General features: G+C 37.2%; 1 protein-coding gene across 1 annotated transcript in view; it reads left to right on the top strand.

Annotated features, from left to right (window-relative positions):
• Window positions 1-21081, top strand: part of LOC114102621 (uncharacterized) — a 287939-nt gene that overhangs the window by 128567 nt on the left and 138291 nt on the right. The window contains exons 13-14 of the mRNA XM_071613859.1: window positions 9401-9480; window positions 15567-15691. Coding sequence (XP_071469960.1) covers window positions 9401-9480; window positions 15567-15691 — 205 coding nt within the window. The remainder of the gene's footprint in view (window positions 1-9400; window positions 9481-15566; window positions 15692-21081) is intronic.

Here is a 21081-nt window from a genome sequence, read left to right as displayed (position 1 = left end):
TATTATATTAAATATTCATCTGTTCAAATTTGCAGCATCCATGAAATCGCCATTCATTGGGTCAAATCATGCCACTAGCACAGAATGTTATTAACTTACTATTTGTATATGTGTAATTTTTAGCTTCTTTTGTCAGTCTTTTCCATTAGATATTTGACCATACTTTTAAATGTGGTTAACCAGTTTTGGGTTTCTTAACCAGAAAAATGGATATAAAAAAGCAGATTTCAAAAATTTTGAGCAAGTAGTTCTGATGTAGATAAACATATTAATACTAAGATTTTGGTCTGTGGTGGCAGCTATGGACACTGTAACATGTTATTGAGAATTTGTAGTTTGGTGCTTATTTTGGCCTTTAAACTGTTCATTTGTACTGTGAACTAGATTATGTGCTTCTAACTGTCAGTTAGCTGAATGCATTTCAAGTCAATTTACTAAAATAGTCACTGTTAAGCGGTATATTTGGACAGAGTTGACACTTTTGACATTTTCTAAAATGGCAAAAATAGCTGTACTTAAGGGTATGATTTATGAGTGTGGTGTGCCTCCAGAACTTCCATTTGATTAGGGTTTTTCAGTTTAGCTGTTGAAACTCTTTCCACAAAACTGCTGAAAGGGCAGCTAATTAGTGTTGTGTGATCAGATATTTTACAGACAAACACCTAGGAACACACAAAAACATAACACCCATCCAAAAATGATGTCCTCCTTGGTGCTTCTTAGAATTGCCTTGCTCACAAGAGAACAGTGAGGACCACAGTCCAAGCAAGAGAATACAGAAGAAGAAACAAGATTGATAGGCCGAAACCGATTTTGTGAAACCTACATTCTCTGGTATAAATAGGAGAAGCAACTTGCAATGATTAAAAAAGTATTTTTGAATCCTTAGTTGTCTTCTAGATTGCTGGCCTCTATTAAAAACTTCTTAAAATAACAGATAGGTTTAATTCCTCGAGCAAAAGAAAAATTATATCATCTTAAAGATTTTCTGTATTTATTATATAGATGTAACTTGATGACATTGGGGGAGGGGGAAGAGGAGCACAATCTCTTGTATTGCAAGTTTTAAATGTACCAGGCTAAGGTTTACTTAATTGGAACCTCCAGGCAATAAAGGAGCCCTTTTTAAAATTCTGTGATTCTTAATATGCTAAATAATGCAAAGCTTCGACTCTTCAAGCATGAGACACACATCTGGCAGCTTAACATTTAAATTACAGGGGGGAAAAAAACTGCTTCACTTCAGTAGTAATTTTCTCAAAGAAAAGAATAGGAAATGTATTACAACTAAATTTAATTTCTTTTTAGATTTCCATCTTGTTTAATTGCAGACATTTTTTTCTAGGTTCTTTGTATTTATATATTTTTTTACACACATTTTCTGTACATTTTATTAATCTTTAATTTGAGATGCCTCTCACCGTTAGGAGCACTTGAGAAAATGTGGTACGTCTTACTTAGCAAATTGTTTTGAAAAATCTCTCTGATCTCAAGTAATAAAAACAATGGGATGGAAAATAAAGAGAAAATGGGATTTCAGAGACCCATAAAAATATTAGTGACAAAAAAGGCAGCGTTTTCTCAGTTAGCTTCACTTTCCAGCTTTAATTTTTCTTTCAGTGTTAATGTTTTCTCTGTTTTGTCATTTTTCCGGCTGTTTTCCATGCAAAGTTATTATAAGCAGCATTCTTTCTTTGTATTTCTCCAAAGGACAGTGTCAGATCCTTGATTAATTTTGCAAAGGTCATTTGGAAAAACCATTAAAAATATGCCAAGCAAAGAAGATTAGCACAACACAGGGAAAATACACTTTTATAAACATATGCATTTATATAGAGATAGGGTATTGTAACATTATACAATTTTGACAAGTGTTTTCTTTGTGCACCTCATGTATTATTAAAAATAGGATTATTTCATCTAGTTTTTTTTTTGGTTATACCAGCTGACATACTCAAAAACCATCAGCAGGTTAATATTATTTGTAAATATTTTATCTTTTTCTCATTATAAAGGGATCTGATAGTTAAATAACTACCTGCATTTCCTTAAAGTAAAATGAGCTTTCAAAATAACTAACCTACATCTGTATTACTAGCACATACCTAGGATGGTAGTTAGCCCATGAAAAATTCATGTATTAATTTCAATTTATTAATTAAAGCATCAAACACTATTGCCACTTCTGGTTTTAACTATGGCAGAAGAGCCAGTACTGTATTAGCTTTTTTGCTATCATCAACCTTTAAACTGGAAAGAATAAAGGGAGTAACCATGTGGGGCACTAGTATCAGGAAATGTAAGACTATGATCCTTGAGAGAAGAAAAACTTATGAGAAAGTCCGCTAAGGCGAACAGCGGCCTTCCACCTGGACACCTATTCCAACCGTGAGGCAGTGAAGTGGAGTCCAAGCAGAGAAATCCCCACAGAGTTGGGAACGTAGTTCAGTGCTCAGGGCAGCTGCAGCAGCTGGTGTCTGCAGAATAGAACCGAGAGCAGGGAGATGTCCACAGAGAGATGACCCTAGAGTCCTCAACTGGGAGTTATCCTGTCCATAGGAATGGTGGAATCACTGAAGCTTTGCTAAGTGGCTACCCTTAGTGGCTGCCACGGGCCTGAAGTGGAACAGAAATACTAGGGTTTGAACTGCAGAGGAGTTCAAGACCAGCCAGGAGACATTTGCTAACACCTCATTACTGATTTACACAGAAAAGTGAGGCACCAAATGTCTTCATGTTAGGAATACCCACCATACTCTGGAGTGTCTTATTCTGAATCTAAAGAAAGCCTAAAATAAGCCTATATGAGATAAGCAGAAGGAGTTGAGTTCTATGAGTTGTAACAAGTTTAAAAACTTTGGAAACTTCAGTTTTTCCCCCTTCATAGATCTACTGTAATAACATATAAATGCAAGCCCACACAAGTTTAAAGAGACAAGGCAATAAGTGAAGTACTCTATGTTTTTATTAATTCATCAAAAATATTTCTAGACATTTGTTTGAATAAAAAATATAATTTTAAGTAACTTCTTGATAATTCATTATGTTTGGGTAGTGAACTCCCTACTAGAAAAATGATCAGATCATCAACACCTTTCAGAGGAAAATAACAGAATCCAGAGTCTTCTACAATGTCTGTTATATAATTTACAATTAATACACACATACACAAACCATAAAATATAAAATATATTTTTAAAAATGGAAAAGTAGATTAAAATAATCCCTAAATAATTCAATTATTAAATTTATCAGGGGAAATTATTAAAATATTCAATCTAAATGTATTAAAAATTTAAAGAAAATGCTTTCAAACAATCAAAAGGGAATGTGCTCTTCATGAAATGAATCACTGGGACATTTCAGAGACAAAACTGAAAATCCAAAGATTAAATGAGAAAGTCATTGGACAGACTTAACAATAAAACAAATGCAGAGGAAATAAGACAGGTACAATAGAAATTAGCCAATATAAAGCAAAGCAAAGATAAGGATGACAAAAATGAAGAGGGATACAGAGATCTGTGAGGTATTATCACAGAGTTTGATATCCATGCAATGAGAGACTTAGAATGATAAGAGTAAGAAGATAGAAGAAATATATATTTAAAAATAATGACTGAAAGATCCCCAAGTTCAATAAAATACATTGACTTGTAGGTTGAAAGCCCTCAGTAAACCTGAAAAGAACAAATACAAGGAAAACCACATGTAGGAATACCTTAGTCAAACCAGAACACCCAAGGTAAAGTGAAAATCATGAAAGTAGGAAGAAGGAAAAAATATTCTATAGTTAAGGAAGCAAGCTATGAAAAACAACCGATATTATTTTTTTTAAATGAGGGACCAGAAACCAGCATAATGATTAAAAAATGTGCCAATACAGAATTTTGTATCTAGCCAAAATAGTCTATGAAATTGAGGATGAAATAAAGACATTTTCAGATGAAAGAAACCTGAAGGAATTTTTTCTCCAGCAGACTGGCACTATTAGAAAAAGGCTAAAGAATGTTCTTTAAGTTGAAGGAAAATGATACAAGATGGTCTATCGAGGGGAATGGAGGACAGCCAAGATTGGCCAATACATTTATAAATCTGAAAGATCAATATTTCTAATACTTTTGTTAATATAAATAATTTTTAAATCATTAATTTTAAAACTTAAAATATGACATTTTAAGGTGGGGGTTAGAAAGCACATACAGATAACAGACAAAACAATAGCAGCTCAAAAGACGGGGTGTGGGAACCGGGAGGACATGTCATTCGTGAAAGGAGATGTGGGAAGTGGGTAATGTGGACTGTTAGCTGTGAAGTTTGAACTTCTATAACAATGACTCAGAATAGACCTGGGTAATTTTAGGATGCATGACGTTAACCCTCACCCAAACAGTACCAACCTGAGAGACATAGGTGAGAAAACAATAAAGGTGGTACTAAACACCTGGGGTAACCCAAAAGAAGGCAGGAGAGACTCAACAAAAGAACAGAGAACTGAAGGAGAAAAAACAGAAGTGAATAGCAAGATGGTAAATAAACCCAGCTGTTATGGTTTGGATATGAGGTATCCCCACCCCCAAACTTCCTACCTCAAGGAAGGTGCTGGGACTGGAGGCACTTGTCACCACACCCAGTTTATGAAAGCCTTAACTGAATCAGTGGCTTAATCCACTGATATGGATTAATTGGGTGGTAAATGTAGGCAAGCAGGATGTGGCTGGAGGAGGTGGGTTGGGGTGAGGGCGTGCCTTTAGGGTTTGCATTTTGGTTGTGAAGAGCAGAGAACTCTCTACTTCCTGATTTCCATTTCCTGACCTGCTTTCTTCCCTCTGCCATGATGTTCTGCAGCTGTTCATGGATAGAACCTCTAAAATTGTGAACCCAAATAAACTTTTCCATCTCTGTGTATTTCTTATCAGGACTTTTGGTCACAGCATGGAATAAATTGACAATAACAAATAATTACATGAAATATTCAAGACAAAATCAGTTCATTAAAAAGCAGAGACTGGGCTGGGCACAGTGGTGCCCATCTGTAATACCAATGGTTAAGGAGGCTGAAACAGGAGGATTGCAAGTTCAAAGCCAGCCTCAGCGACTTAATGAGGCACTAAGAAATTTAGTGAGACTGTGTCTCTAAATAAAATATAACAAAGGGTTGTGGAGGGGCTGGGGTTGTAGCTCAGCCATAGAGCACTTGCCTAGCATGTGCGAGACCTTGGGTTCGATCCTCAGCACCACATACAAATAAATAAATTAAATAAAGGTACTGTGTCCAACTACACCTAAAAAAATAAATATATTTTTGAAAAAGGGTTATGGATGTGGCTTAGTGATTAAACACCCCTGGATGGAATCACTGGTATCAAAATTAAATAAATAAATAAAGCAGAGCTTGCCAATCTAGATGAAAAAGCAAGATTGAGTCTATGTTGGCTTCAAGAAGTGTACTACAAAACAATCAGAGGAGGAAAAGTTTATTTTGTATTTTGGGGCTCAGGGTTTCAGAGGTCTCAGTCTATAGCTGGCCAACTCCATTCCTCTGGGCCTGAGATAAGGTAGAAAGTTATGGCAAAAATGTGTGGTGGATGAAAGCAGATGAGAAGATGGCACCAGCAAGCTGAGAGAGAGAGAGAACTCCTACTCAACAAGGACAAAATACATAGCCCAAAAGCATGCCCCCAGAGACCCACCTCCTCCTGCCACACCCTAACTTCCTGTAGTCACCACACAGTTAATTCCATTGGAGGATTAATGCATGATTAGGTTAAAACTCTTGTAACCCAATCATTTCACCTCTGAACTTTCCTGCGTTGTCTCACACAAGAGTTCTAGGGGGACATCTCACATCCAGACCCTAACTGTCACCATCTCTGATCATGTTCTAATAATATTATAAATGAATAATTCAAAGCGGCAATGAGTAATTCAAAATTTATTTGTGGCAAGTATTTGGGGAAATAGATTTTCTTATATGTTACTTGTCCAAGATGTACTTTAAAAAAAAAAAGTACTCTGGCAATCTCTTACTACATTAAAAATAGGCAAACTCTTTGGCCCAACAATTCCACCCTGAAAATCTCTCCATTGGAATAAAATCAGTAAAAATGGACACAGGTATCAGGATTTTATTGTGACTTTTTTTAATGGAAAAAATTAAAAGGAATAAAAAGGTGAATCCTGACTAGCAGGGAATGATGACCTAAATTATGCTGCAACTGTAACACAATTATGTTATATTCTGTGGCGATTGGAAAAAATATAAATTAGAGCTGTAATTATTTACTGAAAGGGAATTTCATCAGATACTGAGGAAGGATATAGGAAGGCATATACAACATATCATCTCTTTTTGTTAAATGAAGAAAAGTACATCTACAAATGAACATGTTCGTGTGTTCACACATACGTGTACATGTGTGTGAGAAAAATCAAAGGGTTTATGTGGACCAGGATGAATGAAGAGGAGCTGAGCTGAAGGCCAGAAGAAATAACGGTGCATCGAGGCAAACGAAAATGTAATTATAAAGAAGAAAGATAGATATATATGTAATGTCTAATAGAGAGACAATGATTCCTTATTGAATGAAAATACAAGTTGGCAGAAAAGTGTGTGGCATGATTCTATTTTAGTTAAATGCCTCTATCCATCTACAAAAAAAATGTTGGATTTTGAGCAAAGAATATTTTACATGAGAACAAAGAAAAAAAAAAGAATTGTAGGAGTCTACCTCTTTGATAAAGGGACGTTATTACATGACCACGGACAGTGTTATTATATTTTAACACACGAGGATCAAAATCTCATTAAGTCAAAGACTGTCATAGGCAGAATTTCTAAGATGGTCTCCAAAAGATGTCTAATCTCTGCTACTCACAGTCCTCCCATGGTTGAAGGGAGACAACTGGGTGAACAGAATCTCATCACATGAGCCTTTAAAAGCAGGAGCTTTTTTGGTCTGGTGGCAGAAGAGAAATCGGAGAAATTCAAAGCAGGGAAAGAATGAGACCAGCTGCTATTGACCTGAATGCCTGGATGAGAGAGCCACGTGGAAATATTGAGAAAATACATTTATAAAGGTGTTTTTCTTCATTGAACAAAATAGTGATCATGTATCAGAGCTGCCTTTCTAAATCCTTTTCCCACTCCACAATATTTGAAGAAACTGGAGCTACAACTTATTCATTTTAGTGGTTATCTAGCATTATGCTACAGCAAGATTGGGCTGCTAACACCAAGGACCCTGGAGAAGACCCCAAGGCTCAGATGACAACTGAAGCCCTGACTGAAATATTGATTTTCGCCTTGTGAGATTTTTAAGTAGAGAAAACAGCTGAGCAGATTCTGAGATAGTACAAATTTTTGAGATAATACAGGGATGTTGCTTTAATCTAGAAATTTATGGTAATTTGTTCCAGCAGCAGTAGAAAATGAATACCTTGCCCAATGTTTAAAAAAAAATGTATATAAGTAGAAAATGGAGTGTGGTTTCTCTAACAGGAATCAACAGACAGATCAAAGGCATGGGCTTTGAGGTCATATAAAACTGGGACTATATTTTAGATTTTTCACTAATAAGATGTCTGATTTGAGGGAAGTTCTTTGATGTATCTGAGTCTCAACTTCCAAATCTGTAAAATGGTGTAATTATAACTATTTTAACTGGTGTGGGGTGTGTGTGTGTGTGTGTGAAATAGACAACAATATATGTGTGTTTCTTAGGAAATACTAAAAAGTGAATCATCGTATTATTATTTCATATTTGTTATCTCAACTTGCAATTATACAAGGAGAAAGCAAATTATAAAAATTCAAAAAGAATAATATTTTGAGATCCACATAAATATATTTTTCTACTCCCTCCCCCATTTTATCTTCCTTATCTTATTTTTTAAATTTTCATCTTGATATTTACTATAACAATTACACTACCAATAAAATATCTTTTAGATTGAAGGTAAAGATGGTCTTCCAAGGGGTTTACCTGGTCTTGCCTCAAAGAGTCAGGTTTCCAAGAAGGGGTGCTTAGCCCGTGTGACTTTTCCTTAAGGATGTTTCTTGGTGTCTGCCTTTAGTTTTTCACAGTCCACCGGGGCAGGCTCAAGATGCCCCTGTGAATGGGCCACAAGGACCAAGGCTGGGAAATTAGGTTCCGAGGTTCATGTCTGTGATCACAGATGCTTGGTAGACTGAGTCAGGAGGATCACACAGTTGAGGCCAGCCTAGACAATTTAGTGAGACCCCTTCTCAAAGTAAAATAAAATAAGATAAAAATAAAATTTAAAAAAAGGGCTAGGGGTATAGCTCAGTGGTAAAATGCTACCAGTACTGAAATAAAATAATAAAATAAAATAAAATACCAAAGCTGGTGAGAAAGAGGCTGGTGGAATCCTCTGTGGCGACAAAAAGGTTTCTGAAACATGCTGACATGGAGCCATAGCCTCAAAATTTTACATTGTTGGAAATTTCATTTTAATACGTTCACTAGAGTAATTCCAAATGGCATGAAATGGCAACATTTGATTCTTGTGAGGGAAAAAAGAAGATAACAAATAAGGCTTTGACTGCTTACGATACATGTCTCCTTTTGGGAAAAAAAAAATAAAAATAAAACGGTCAGGTCAATCCCCTCATCAAATCCGTGGCATCCTGAGGTTCTCCAAGCTCTAGCAGCCCCTAGACCAAGATATCTATCCCAAGATCCTGGAAGTAGGTCTTGGCATATGGAGTCACTGAGGGAGAGGTCCAGCCCATGACTGAGGAGACAAATCTATAGTAATATTCCTGCTTCAGTGATGGCTGCATTTATTTACTTATTTTTCACTTAAGAAACATTTATTGAGGAAGCACGGTGAGACAGCCAAAGATGAACAAGACACATTGTCTTGCAAAGAATTTACCAAGGAGGTGGGCGTTCTTGACTGAGGATATTTTGTCTCTCAGGGGACTTTCGGCAGTGTCTGGGGACTTTCTGGTTGCCATGACTGGAAGGAAAGGGCAGAAAGAGAGAGGCTAAGATTGACATTCAGTGGGTGGAGGCCAGGGATAATATCGAGCAAAGCACAGGTCAGTCCCTACAGCAGAGAATTGTCTAGTCTGAAATGCCAATAGTGCCAAGACTGAGGACCCCTGATGGTGGACAGGTCATGCAAGATGTGACTAAAGTTGCTCTAGGTGCAGGCTGAGGACAAAGCATCATCATTGCAAGGTTTCACACTGGACCACCAATAGGAAGTTCAGGGAAGTGCCTTTGAAAGCAGGATCCCAGAAACAGCTGAGGATGAAGGATGCTACCAGGATGAAGTAGGAAAGCAGACCAGAAACAGCTGCAAGTGAAAATCAGCTGAAGTGAAAATCTGCAATATATATATTTTTCACCTTTTCTGTCTTTAACCCTAGGGTGCTTTGCTAATAAAATTCCCCGCCCTACGGACAGTGACCTCAGTCTCTTGAAAGAAGACCGTGAATTACGCTCTCAGGTAAGACGAAGGCTGTACAAGTTGGCCTCAGAAGGTTCATGAAAACAGCAGCCCCTGATTGTTAACTATGATTTCTTAAAACATATTTCTAGGTAGAAAGTAATTTGGTCTTCAAAGCAGGTTTTTGAAGTGCAAGCCATGCTCAAGTGGCGGACGTCTGAGAAATCAGCAATGCCAGTAGATTTTTATTACATCCAAATCAGACTGTTTTAAGCCATTGAAGACTTTAGTTAAGTGAATCAGCCTACAAGACTCTTTCTAGCTTGGACAGGGGGATTAGAAAATGTGCTGGATGAGCACATTTTTGTGATTTGTTTGCCATAATCATGATGGTCACAAAATCTGAGTAGAAGCTATCTTGATAAACTTTGATCAGTTAAGTTGCCTAGGGGTGCAGATCATTGGTTAAATTAATTTTTTCTGGTATTACCGAATCCAGTTTTCAGATACTTAACTGTTTTCAAATCTCTTTCTACCTAGATTGACTGGCTGAATTTTAAGTATCCAGCAAAGTTAGCCTCATTAGAGATTTGAATTTAAAGGGTTACCTACTACACCTGATCCCTTCCTTTATAGGTTATATGAATGATTATCTTAATTCTCCACTTTCCTGACTAAATAGATAGAGTCAGGAATTGCTTAAAGACGTTTTGGTCAGTGTTGGACCACATATATGGAGGTGGTTCTTTAAGACTTTGTTATCAACTAGTACCTAGCTGTCATTGCCTAAGTTTTCTCTCCGATGTTCAAACAATGACGAAATTACCTAATGACGTATTTCTTGGAACATACCCCTATCATTAAGAGATGCATGACTGGATGGGTCTATGGAGAACACTTTCATGGTCTCAAGACTGACTTTTAAGTCAGTCACTCTCTCTCTCACTCTCTCTCTCTCTTTTAAATTTCATCTCTAAATAGTGGGCCACACCCTAATCATACAGATGACAGAGTTCTTAATGTCCAGGTGGCTACTTGGAGTATTGACACTTGGCGGTTGGTTCTGGAGCCCAGTGTGTGCTAACGAGGAAAGCTTAAGAGTCAGAAGTTTACAGAGATTTGTAACATTGAGAGACAACATTTCCTGAGTGTTAGGGGATTACAAGGTGCTGGCAAATGTTCTTGGCCTGCATCAAATGACTCATTGTGTTCTCACAACAAAGAATGGGGTAGATGCTGCTATTATCATCATTATCTCCATTTTATAGGTGAGAAAAGTGAAACACAGCAGAGGAATTAAATTAACCAAAATTACGTTGCTCATAAGAGTATCCCTGGGCTTTGAACCCATACTGTCTGGCTCAAGAACCTGTGTTTGTATTGATCCTTTCCTTCCCTTTTAGCCAGGCCTTTGTTTTCTACCTCTTGGTTTTCTAAAATCTTAAGGGCTATGATGTGAAAACCAAGGCACAATCTTCAAGAAGAAAAAGAAAAAAAAATGAAACAAAGCTCATCTCCTTTTAGTGCATGACATATAAAGTACTTAATGAGAACTAAAGAAAGGACATTATGGATCTGATACTTGCCTTTTACATAGTTTGCAAAATTCTCATACTAATGATTGACCTTAAACTTTGGAACCAAAAGAAAGGCGAAAGTAGGTAAGTTGGGAGTGAATATAATCTCTCCAGAAACCTAAAAATTCTTCCCTACATTTTCTGAGTTTGCATGCTCCAATTGAGTTTCTTTTTTTCATTTTATTTTTAACATTGCATTCCACAAATGACAGGTCAGTTTTTCCAGAGAGTAAGTTCCTCTCTGGGGGGCCAGGTGCATTGGGAAGAGGTCTCAAATCTGAACCATTTTCAGGAGAAACATGGGTATGTTGGGAATATTGTCAGTAATGTCAGTACAGGGGGAAGACAGACAGCACAGACAGACAGTGTTGTAGCTAAGGCCTGGGGTACGACTTTCCAAGACTGGACTCACCACCCTTCATAATCAACACTATTTCAGTGGACACATTTCAATTTTTTTTTTTCCTCTCCTCTTCGCATGGTGTCAGGAATTAGTTTGCATCTTCAGTTGATATTAAAGATTCTGGCCTAGGTAATTTGTTGAGTGACTGTGGGAAAACGAGGTTCCTGTGGGATTTTAATAGTAAAGCGTCAGTTTTTCAAGTATTAAGTGACCAAAGAACTAGGAATTTGCGGTTCCAAGTGGCCTGGGATGCTAGTTGTCCTCTGGGACACAAACAGAAGACCAAAGAGGTTTCCAGGAGTCTCACAGGGTGAGCCCTAAGCTATGCAGCCGAGCACAGCTTGCTTTCTCCCAAGGGTGGTTATTGGAAAGCCTGTCCTGTAAAATTCTCCAGTGAACACGTCAGATGCGAATTTAAAAGAGGGGGAACGCTTCCTGCGGGTGGTTCTCTGGATTTAGGATGGATTTCTTTTTTAATTTGGATGGCAATAACTGCAGCAATGGAAAGAACATGATGTCATATTTATTTGCTTTGATACTTGAGAGGCACCTGGTGTTTGTTGTTGTTACCTGTGACTCGTAGATTCTGTGATCTTGTTAACACAGCCTCTTAGCAGAGGGTCTCCACCCCAAACCTTCCTCCTTTGCCTTCTCAAAAGATGGTGAGCATCACTTGGGCTGGCATGAAAGCTGCCAGGCCTCCCTTCTGTTCTTTCCCAAGCAGCTCAAAAGCGTTTGTAATCCCCAGGATTCAGCCCTTTCTTCACCATTTCCTTTTTCTAAGGCTTTTTCTCTTTTGATGAAAACAATCCCCTTGGTCTTCAGTCAGGCCAGATGGGCAGGTGAACAGTTCTTCCCAGAGACCTGCAGAAAGACCCTGTAAGGGGAAGAGATGTTGTTGCTAAGTGGCCCTTAATTATGCCAACACTGAAGCCTCTCCACTAGACTGGTGTCACTGGCCTGTCTCTTTCTGCCACATCCTAATCCTTTACCAGGAGCCCATAGCTCAGGCAAAATCCTCTGAACCACAGTAGTGAGCCGAGTTTTGCTTCTTCCCATGAAACACAGTTAAATAGATTTAAATGCCAGGAGGGTAGACAATTTTGAAACCTCGTTCCTGCAACATGTCCTAACTAGCAACTTCATAGAAACCCTATAACATATGCACAAAAAGCAATGTTAAATGCTCAATCACTCATCTATGCTGAATAATGAACTGGGACAAGATACTACTTACATCCTGAATATGCTAAAGCATTTTAAGTGCTATTTCCCCTTGCCCCTATGAAAAAAATTATATACAAACATAAATTATCTTAAATTATAATACTAAAGATTTACATATTCCTATTCGTGTATTACATATGGAATTAATATGATGTAGCACATAATACACATAGAAATCCAAGTTTTCATAAAAGTCATATGATTTTTGTCTGGGACAGTTATTATCCTTGTTTTTTAGATTAAAAAACTTCAACTTATGGACCATATCTATGTAATTTTCTTAAGTAGTAAAGAAGACTTGAATGTGTGTATCCTGACCATCACCTGACTACCTTTTTCAATAACCAATATTGTAAGTTTTCAAAATTCCTTAAAACCCATTTTTCCCCTCAGTTTGCATTATGTTTGGAAGAGGGGCCCTTCCTTGTTTCTCAACCAATGCTGTATTAGAACAGCAATCTTCACACACAAGGTATTTGGTTCATTAAATTGAAGATCAGATTTTTGATTTTAGCAATTTATCTTTAAATATATATTCTTGATTTCTGTAGTAGGTCAGGATCTGTGTAGCCATAGACATGAAATATAAAATGTGATGTTCCAAAATAAATGGGCATATCAATTTCTCTTTTAAAGTATAGGTATTCCTCTTTCTAAAGACATTGCTATTAGAAGAATCTCTGTCTCTCTCTTTTCTAATGATAATGGTCTTTGACTTCAGTATAGGCCAGAGGGTCTATTTTCTGTGTTTTAAATATTGGTAATATTGTAGATAAAGCATTATTTATTTTTTTAAGTTGTAGATGGATATAATATCTTTATTTTATTTATTTATTTTTATGTGGTGATGAGGATCAAACCCAATGTCTCATGCATACTAGGAAGGCACTCTACCACTGAGCTGCAATCCCAGGCTGATAAAGCATTATTTATGACTATTTAGATTGGTACAATGCCCTGTGACCAGGCTCACACACCCTGCTACTTATCTGGGAATTTCCCTGTGCATATTTACCTCCTTCTTGCAATCAAAACTCTGATTCATATTTTTGTTTATTTTAAGGTTCATTTCTTGAACTAATTTCCAAAATACCCATTTGAAGAAATGTTTAGTGCATTCATTCAGACATTCCTTAAAGAAAGTACAGAGGTTCACAACATCTTGGTGAGCTTTAGAATTCATAGGCACTTTTTGTCATGACTTAGCAACAGGAGGTGAAGTTCATTGTAAGTTGTACTGTAAGTACTTAGTGAAATGACCTCTAACAGTTATTTATTGAGCATCTAGTATGTGCTTGTTGCCATAGTAGGTGTTGTGAAAGACACAAAGAAATATGATACAAATTCCATTTCTACCACGAATTTAGTTTGAAAAAACAGGATAGGTATTCATAAACTAACCCAAATGGAAAGCAATGAGATGCACTCTATCATGAAACACCCATGTATTTTAGCAGATCAGGAGCTATGGTAGGTAAACCAAATTTATGGTAGTAATTTCTTGGTAGTCATTTCAACTTTCTGTCAAGTAACAATTCTGTCAAGTAAGCAAGTCATAAGGAAATGCTATCAAATCATAATTTAAATGTCTACTAAAGTGTGTGAGATAATTCAGAGCTCTCATATTTTGTCAAGAATTTTGGCACTCTTAAATTTAGTTAGTGGTGAAGTTATTTCAAAATGCCAGCCCTGAATGATCTGGTCAGAACTGCTTTTATTGTCATAAGAGCTACAGAGACTTAGATAAAAATGGACCGCCAAGACAGGTACTTCAAATTGATGGCTGTCATAAGTGGATTTTGTTCTTAAGGTAATCAAATCAATAAATTCCATAATAAAGGAAACAGTCTCATTGTGTTCACTAGGGATTTGATGACACATCGACATCACCTGCCTCTCTCCCTAAGGTTTTCCTGGTTACTGCATCCTGCCAACCCAAAACAACCTTTTGTAGTTACAAAATATTCCAACTACAGAGTGGTGCTGAAACTTGTATGAACTGATTTCAAGCAATTTCAAGTACTTGGCATCTTACAAATGATAATTAAGAACATGTAAAAAAAAAAAAAGGAAAGCAGAGTTTTAACATAACTGTCTTATAAATGCAAGCCGCACCTAATTTTCTACTTTTCTAGACTTGCGGTTTTCAAATTATTTTTTCTCATGAACGTTTTGCAATGAAATCTCCTGGGAGATCCCCATTTAGCAAATAGCTAAAAGCTGATATGGTTTGCGGGGAAAGGGAGCGAGAGCCCTCTAGGTTGTTAGCTCTCTCTGTCCCGATACCTTCCACAGTGGGTCTTCTAAGAAGCCATGGTTGAACCAAGGGGCTCAGTCTATCTTCTGGAACCATCATCATGAGTCACAGTTCCCTTAAGTTCTCGTGAATTAGCTGCACAGCCATGGTCAAAGTCCTGAGCTTAAATCTGTGTTGTCAAGAGTCCTAAACTGTGAGACTCAAGGGTTATTAGTGATAAAGCTAGAATGTAGTGATTGGTTGAAGCAGAGAACAGAGGTGAGGACTCCTGAAGTTCTTGGTTCCTATATTCCTGAAACCCAGCTGTCTCCCTTGCTTTTTATTGAACTAATTATTCAAATCTTGCTTCAGACACATTTTTTTTTTGGCTAGGAGATAGTCCAAGCTGCATTTCTTTTCCTTGCAACTCAAAGTCCTAAATGCAAATACCATGATTATGGTTCTGATTGCTTTTGATCCTAACAATTATGAGAGCCATTGCACGAGAGCTAATTCCAAAGTGAACATGCCCGGCTCTGTGCCCTGTGGAGATAAGAATTTCGTGAGAAAAAATCTGAAGTGGGGAGAACTGATTTCAATGCAAGATCTATGGCTAATTGTGTTTTTTTATGATCAATGGTTCTATGTCAGGCTGGAGGAAGGGTCCATTTTTTTTTTTTCATGTATTAATTTCTCTAACAAGGGAAATAGCCTAACTGATCATTCTGTGAAGGAAAAATCAACTGTTTGGAGACCTGGAGAACTTGCAGATGATTCACAGGATACATCTTACTTGGAGGAACTGGAAAAACATCGATTTTCAGTTTGGTGAGTAACTGTTTCCTGTCTTTTTAAAATTAAGTTTAAATTCATTGACTCAAACGAGTTTTTGTTCTTTCTCTTATTATTTGTTTAACCAACAAAAATGATTGTGTATCTGTTTGGGCTACAGAATATGTATCCTGACTTGGAAATGTTTGTAGCCCAAAGATGATTGTGAATGAGGAAAAACCACGATTATGATGTAATAAGAGTATTTTTTTTTAATTGCATAAAATGCCTCACGCACACATAGAAGTAAGGTTCTCTAAAAAAGGTTGAGCCAGGGGTTGGGGTTGTGGCTCAGCGGTAGAGCGCTCACCTTGCATGTGCGAGGCCTTGGGTTCCATCCTCAGCACCACATAAAAATAAATAAACAAAATAAAGGTATTGTATTCAACTACAACTAAAAAATAAATACTTTTTAAAAACAGTTTGAGTCAAGTCTTAGAGGGAAGATTGCAGGAAAGAATTGGCAACACTGGTGTAGGCAGAATCCAGAGATGAATTTGGGACAGTAAGTTGTTTTTGGACCAAGAGAAGCAGGTCTTTGGAGGAGCCCCAGAGCCCACGCTTCCATGATTCTTCTAGGAAGGAAAATATGCAAGAGATGCTATTTGAAAATACTAAATCAGGTCCCAACTCCTGCATTTTCTCAATTCTCCACTCTTTCTCTGGTGACTTGGCTCCCTAATTGCCCTTTAGGAATGACCTTTTAGAGTCCAGAGCATATAATCTTATAATGTCATTCTGATTTTACCATAGAATTAAAAAGGATGGAGGTTTCCCAAGGATCCCAGAGTTTCAGCTCCAAATTGCTCCTGAAAATGCCACTCCTATGTAATGTTCTTCCAGGGGGCTTCCCATGATGCTCTAGGTTGGGACCAAGAGCAGCAAGTGTAGCTCCCAAGGCCAAATCCTGTCCTCCATTTTTGTCAATGAATTTTTATGGGAATCACACATTGTCTGTTTTCCCTTACTGTGGCAGAATCGAGAGGTTGGAACAAAGACAGTATAGCCCACAGAGCCTAAAATATTTTCTATGTGGCTGTTTACCAAAAATGTTTACCAACCCCTGCTCCACATTGACTTAGAAGCTTCTGTGCTCTTCTATCATGACAATACTTTTATTTTTAAAAATCATTTTTTAATTGACAAGTAAATTTCTTTAACCATTGATGCATCAATGAACATTTGTGTTGCTTCCATATCTTGGCTATTGTGAACAATGCTGCAGGGAACATGGGACCCTCATGTTATTTTTAAGATATTTACATGCCTCCCTCTCTCACCAACTAGTCTCCTTGTACATTTTCGTCATCAATTGCTGCCTGCCGAATGACTGACAGCATAGTGTCTTGTGATAACCATTTTATTGGAGGGTTATTTATTTATTCGGAGGGTTATTGATTCAGGCAGGATGCATCATTCAAAGCTATTCTGTTGTTCAAAATAAGTCTCAGGGACAGACAGAGAAGGAAGACTCTCTCTCTTAATGCAGAAAGGAAAGGTGACATTACCAAAGCGCATGTGAAATGGAAGTTGTGATGTGGCTCTCTTTGGTAACATAATCTACCACATTTTGCTTCATTTGTTTTTCTGTGTGTAGCTTGCAGCATAGAATTTAACAAGTATTTAGTAAACAGAACTTGCAAATTAAAAGAAAATATGTAGGGTTTGTAGTAGATCTACTTGGGCATGAATTCCAGTTCTATCACTGCTGTGTAACCTTGGGCAACTTGTTTGAACTCTCTGAGGCTGTTTTCTCTTGCATCAAACTGGAATAATAATGCCTGGATTGTGGGATTTGATAATTTTTGTGGAAAAATAATACACATAATATATCCTCCCTGTACAGAAACTAGAACATGTAAATTCTTAATAAAGACTGCTGTTATTATTAGCATCAATAATAATGCATCTCAAGGAAATGTCTTTTTTCCAAAGGTTAAAGTAAAGAACTGCTTTGGTTTGGATCTTAACCATTTTCCAAAGAAGCATGTGCTAACACTTAGTCATATGGGATAATTAACCATTATATATATTGCTATTGGGAGCTTTAGGAAGTGGGGCCCAGTATAAGGAAGTTAGGTCATTGTGGGTTGCCTAGAAGGGGATATTGGGACCCTGACCCCTTCCTCCTGCTCTCTTTGGATTCTGATCATCATGAGGTGAGCAGCCTCTTCTACCTTGCACCCCGCCGTGATGTACATTGTGTAGCCACAGCGCCAAGTAGCCATGAAATGGACCTCTGAGAACATGAGCCAAAATAAATATTTCCTCAAGTAAGATGTTTATCTCAGGGACTTTGTCACAGCAATGGAAAGCTATCTAACACAGTGGTGTGGATCACTCTAAGGTTATTTCTCATGTTCCATATCTACCTTCCTTTTTGTTGTTCAGATGCATTGAGTATTTTATAACATGGAATCCCTTGCAGTTCGTGCCTCTTTTATCTAAAGTGTTCTCCCACTTCTTAGTGGTGTGGTTTGCTGTAGGTCTCAGAGTCATTTTTACTTTCCCAGAGAGGCCTTTCATGGCTATTGTATATAAAGTAGAATCCATTCCTGTTGTGGTTACTGACTTTCTCATCACCTTGTTTGTTTCCTTTGATGTCCTTACCACAGTTTATAGTAATCTTTTGTATTTGTTTTTATTTACTCAGTTCTGTTACCTCTTACTCCACAGAAGTTATAGTACAAGGCCCTCTGGTCTAGGGTCATCTGAGTCATCATCTGACATCTGGGTCATCAGCCCCAAGCTCTAGAATACTAGGTATCTAAGATGATCAGTAAATACATATTGACAAGTAAATAAAGAAATGAGTGACAATTTCATTTATTTTCATGTTTTTATTGGTGCATCATAATTGTACTTAGTGGTGGGATTTGTTGTGACATGTTCATACATGAATGATGTTTCTCTATCTCTCAGTCTGGATTACTGCTAATCTCTTCCTTTTCTTGAAATTGCTACTATTTAAAAAAAACAGGTAATATTGAATAATTAGCCACTATATACATTTCTTTGTAAACCGGGGCTAAGGATATGGAGACTGTACAGACTCCTATAAACTTCTGTTTTAAATAGTCTGAGATACAATCCTTACTATTTCCTTGATGTTTTATTAGAGCTAGTAAATCATTTATTGGGGCAACCTTTACCTAGATCCTTTCTAAATCCCCATAAAATGCATTTAACACAGAATACTGTACTCCCCAGCTTCAAAGATGCATGACTGTTGGGTGGGAAGTATTTGCTCTAGTGAAGCAAGTTCAAGTGTATGTGTTTTCTTTCTCTCTGACTCGTGTACTCCATTGCGTATCCTAACTCACTCTTCTCCCAACCCTGGTGCCTCATTTGAATCTTCTCATTTTGGTAAATTCAGTAGATTGTTTTTGTCTTGTTTTGTTTGTTTGTTTTTAGATGTACATGACAGTAAGGTGTATTTTGACATATTATACACATGTGGAGTGCAACCCATTCCAATTTGGATCCTATTCTTGTGGTTGTACATGATGTGGAGTTACCCTGGTCATGTATTCATATATAAGGACAGGAAAATTATGTCAGATTCACTCTATTGTCTTTCCTATTCCCATTCCATCTCCCTTCCCTTCATTCTCCTTTGTCTCATCCAATGAACTTTTAAACTTCCCCGCCCTAACCTCCCTTGTAATAGGTTAATATCCACATATCAGAGAGAACATTCCACCTTTGGGTTTTGGGGACTGGCTTATTTCACTTAGCATGATATTCTCCAGTTCCATCCATGTACTGGCAAATGCCATAATATCATTCTTCTTTATGGATGAGTAATATTCCATTGTGTAGAGATACCACACTTTCTTTATCCATTCATCTGTTAAAGGGCACCTAGTTGGTTCCATAACTTGGCTATTGTGAATTGAGCTGCTATTATTATTGATGTGGCTGCATCACTGTAGTGTGCTGATTTTAAGTCCTCTTGGTGTAAGCCAAGGAGTAGAAAAATTGGGTCAAATGGTGGTTCCATTCCAAGTTTTCTAAGGAATCTCCATAATGCTTTTCAGAGTGGTCACGCCAATTTGCAGTCCCACCAGCAATGGATGAGTGAACCCTTTTCCCAAATCCTTGCCAACATTTATTGTTACTTGTATTTTTGATAATGCCATTCTGAGTGGAGGGAGATGGAATTTAGTGTAGTTTTAATTTGCATTTCTCTAATTGTTAGATATGTTGAACATTGTTTCATATATTGATTGAGTGTATTTCTTCTTCTGTGAAGTGTCTGTTCAGTTTCTTAGCCCATTTATTGATTGGGTTATTTGATTTTTTTTTTTTTTTGGTGTTAGTTTTTGAGTTCTTTATCTATCCTGGAGATTGATGCTCTATCTGAGGTACAGGTAGTAAAGATTTTCTCCCATTCTGTAGTCTCTCTGTTTGCATACTTGATTGTTTCCTTTGCTGTGAAGAAGCTTTTTAGTTTGATCCCATCCCACTTATTGATTCTTGATTTTACTTCTTGAGCTTTAGGAGTCTTATTAAGGAAGTTTGTTCCTAAGCCAACAGGATGGAGAGTGGGGCCTACTTTTTCTTCTAGTAGGCACAGGATCTGTGGTCTAACATCTAGGTCCTTGATCTACTTTGAGCTGAGTTTTGTTCAGGGTGAGAGATAGGGGTCTAATTATATTTTGTTATACATGGATTTCCAGTTTTCCCAGCACTATTTGTTGAAGAGGTTATCTTTTCTTCAATGAATGTTTTTGGTACCTTTGTCTATTATGAGATAATTGTGTTTGTGTATGTCTCTGTGTCTTCTGTTCCATTGATCTTCAGTTCTATTTTTGTGCCAATACCACTTATTCATTTATCTATTTATTTTACTATAGCTCTGTAGTATAATTTTGTGTCTGGTATTGTGATGTCTCCTGTATTACTTTTCTCAGTAGGAATTGTTTTGGCTATATGGGCCTCTATTTTTGCAGGGGAGCAGGTGTCCTGGGGATTGAACTCAGGGGCACTTGACCACTGGAGCCACATCCGCAGTCCTATTTTGTATTTTTATTTAGGGACAGGGTCTTACTATATTGATTAGTACCTTGATTTTGCTGAGGCTGGCTTTGAACTTGCAATTCTCCTGTTTCAGCCTCCTGAGCCGTTGAGCCTCTTATTTTTTACAAATCAATTTCATGTAGATTGTTAAAGCCTCAAGAAATTACTGTTTCCATTTGGATTTCAATGTATGGGACCTTTAGCTCATCAAATCCATGTTCATTTCATTTGTAGGTGGTAACAGTTTCTAAAATTCTTCCAAAATATAACTTTAAGATTGCTTTACATTTTTCCCTTCAATCAGATATTCAACTAAGTTGACCTCTGATTACATGGAAAAGGTGTTATTCCTGCATATGTCGCCG

Source organism: Marmota flaviventris, chromosome 6, assembly GCF_047511675.1.
Source record: "Marmota flaviventris isolate mMarFla1 chromosome 6, mMarFla1.hap1, whole genome shotgun sequence".
NCBI classification, from domain to species: domain Eukaryota; kingdom Metazoa; phylum Chordata; class Mammalia; order Rodentia; family Sciuridae; genus Marmota; species Marmota flaviventris.
This window is presented reverse-complemented; position numbering and strand designations above follow the sequence as displayed.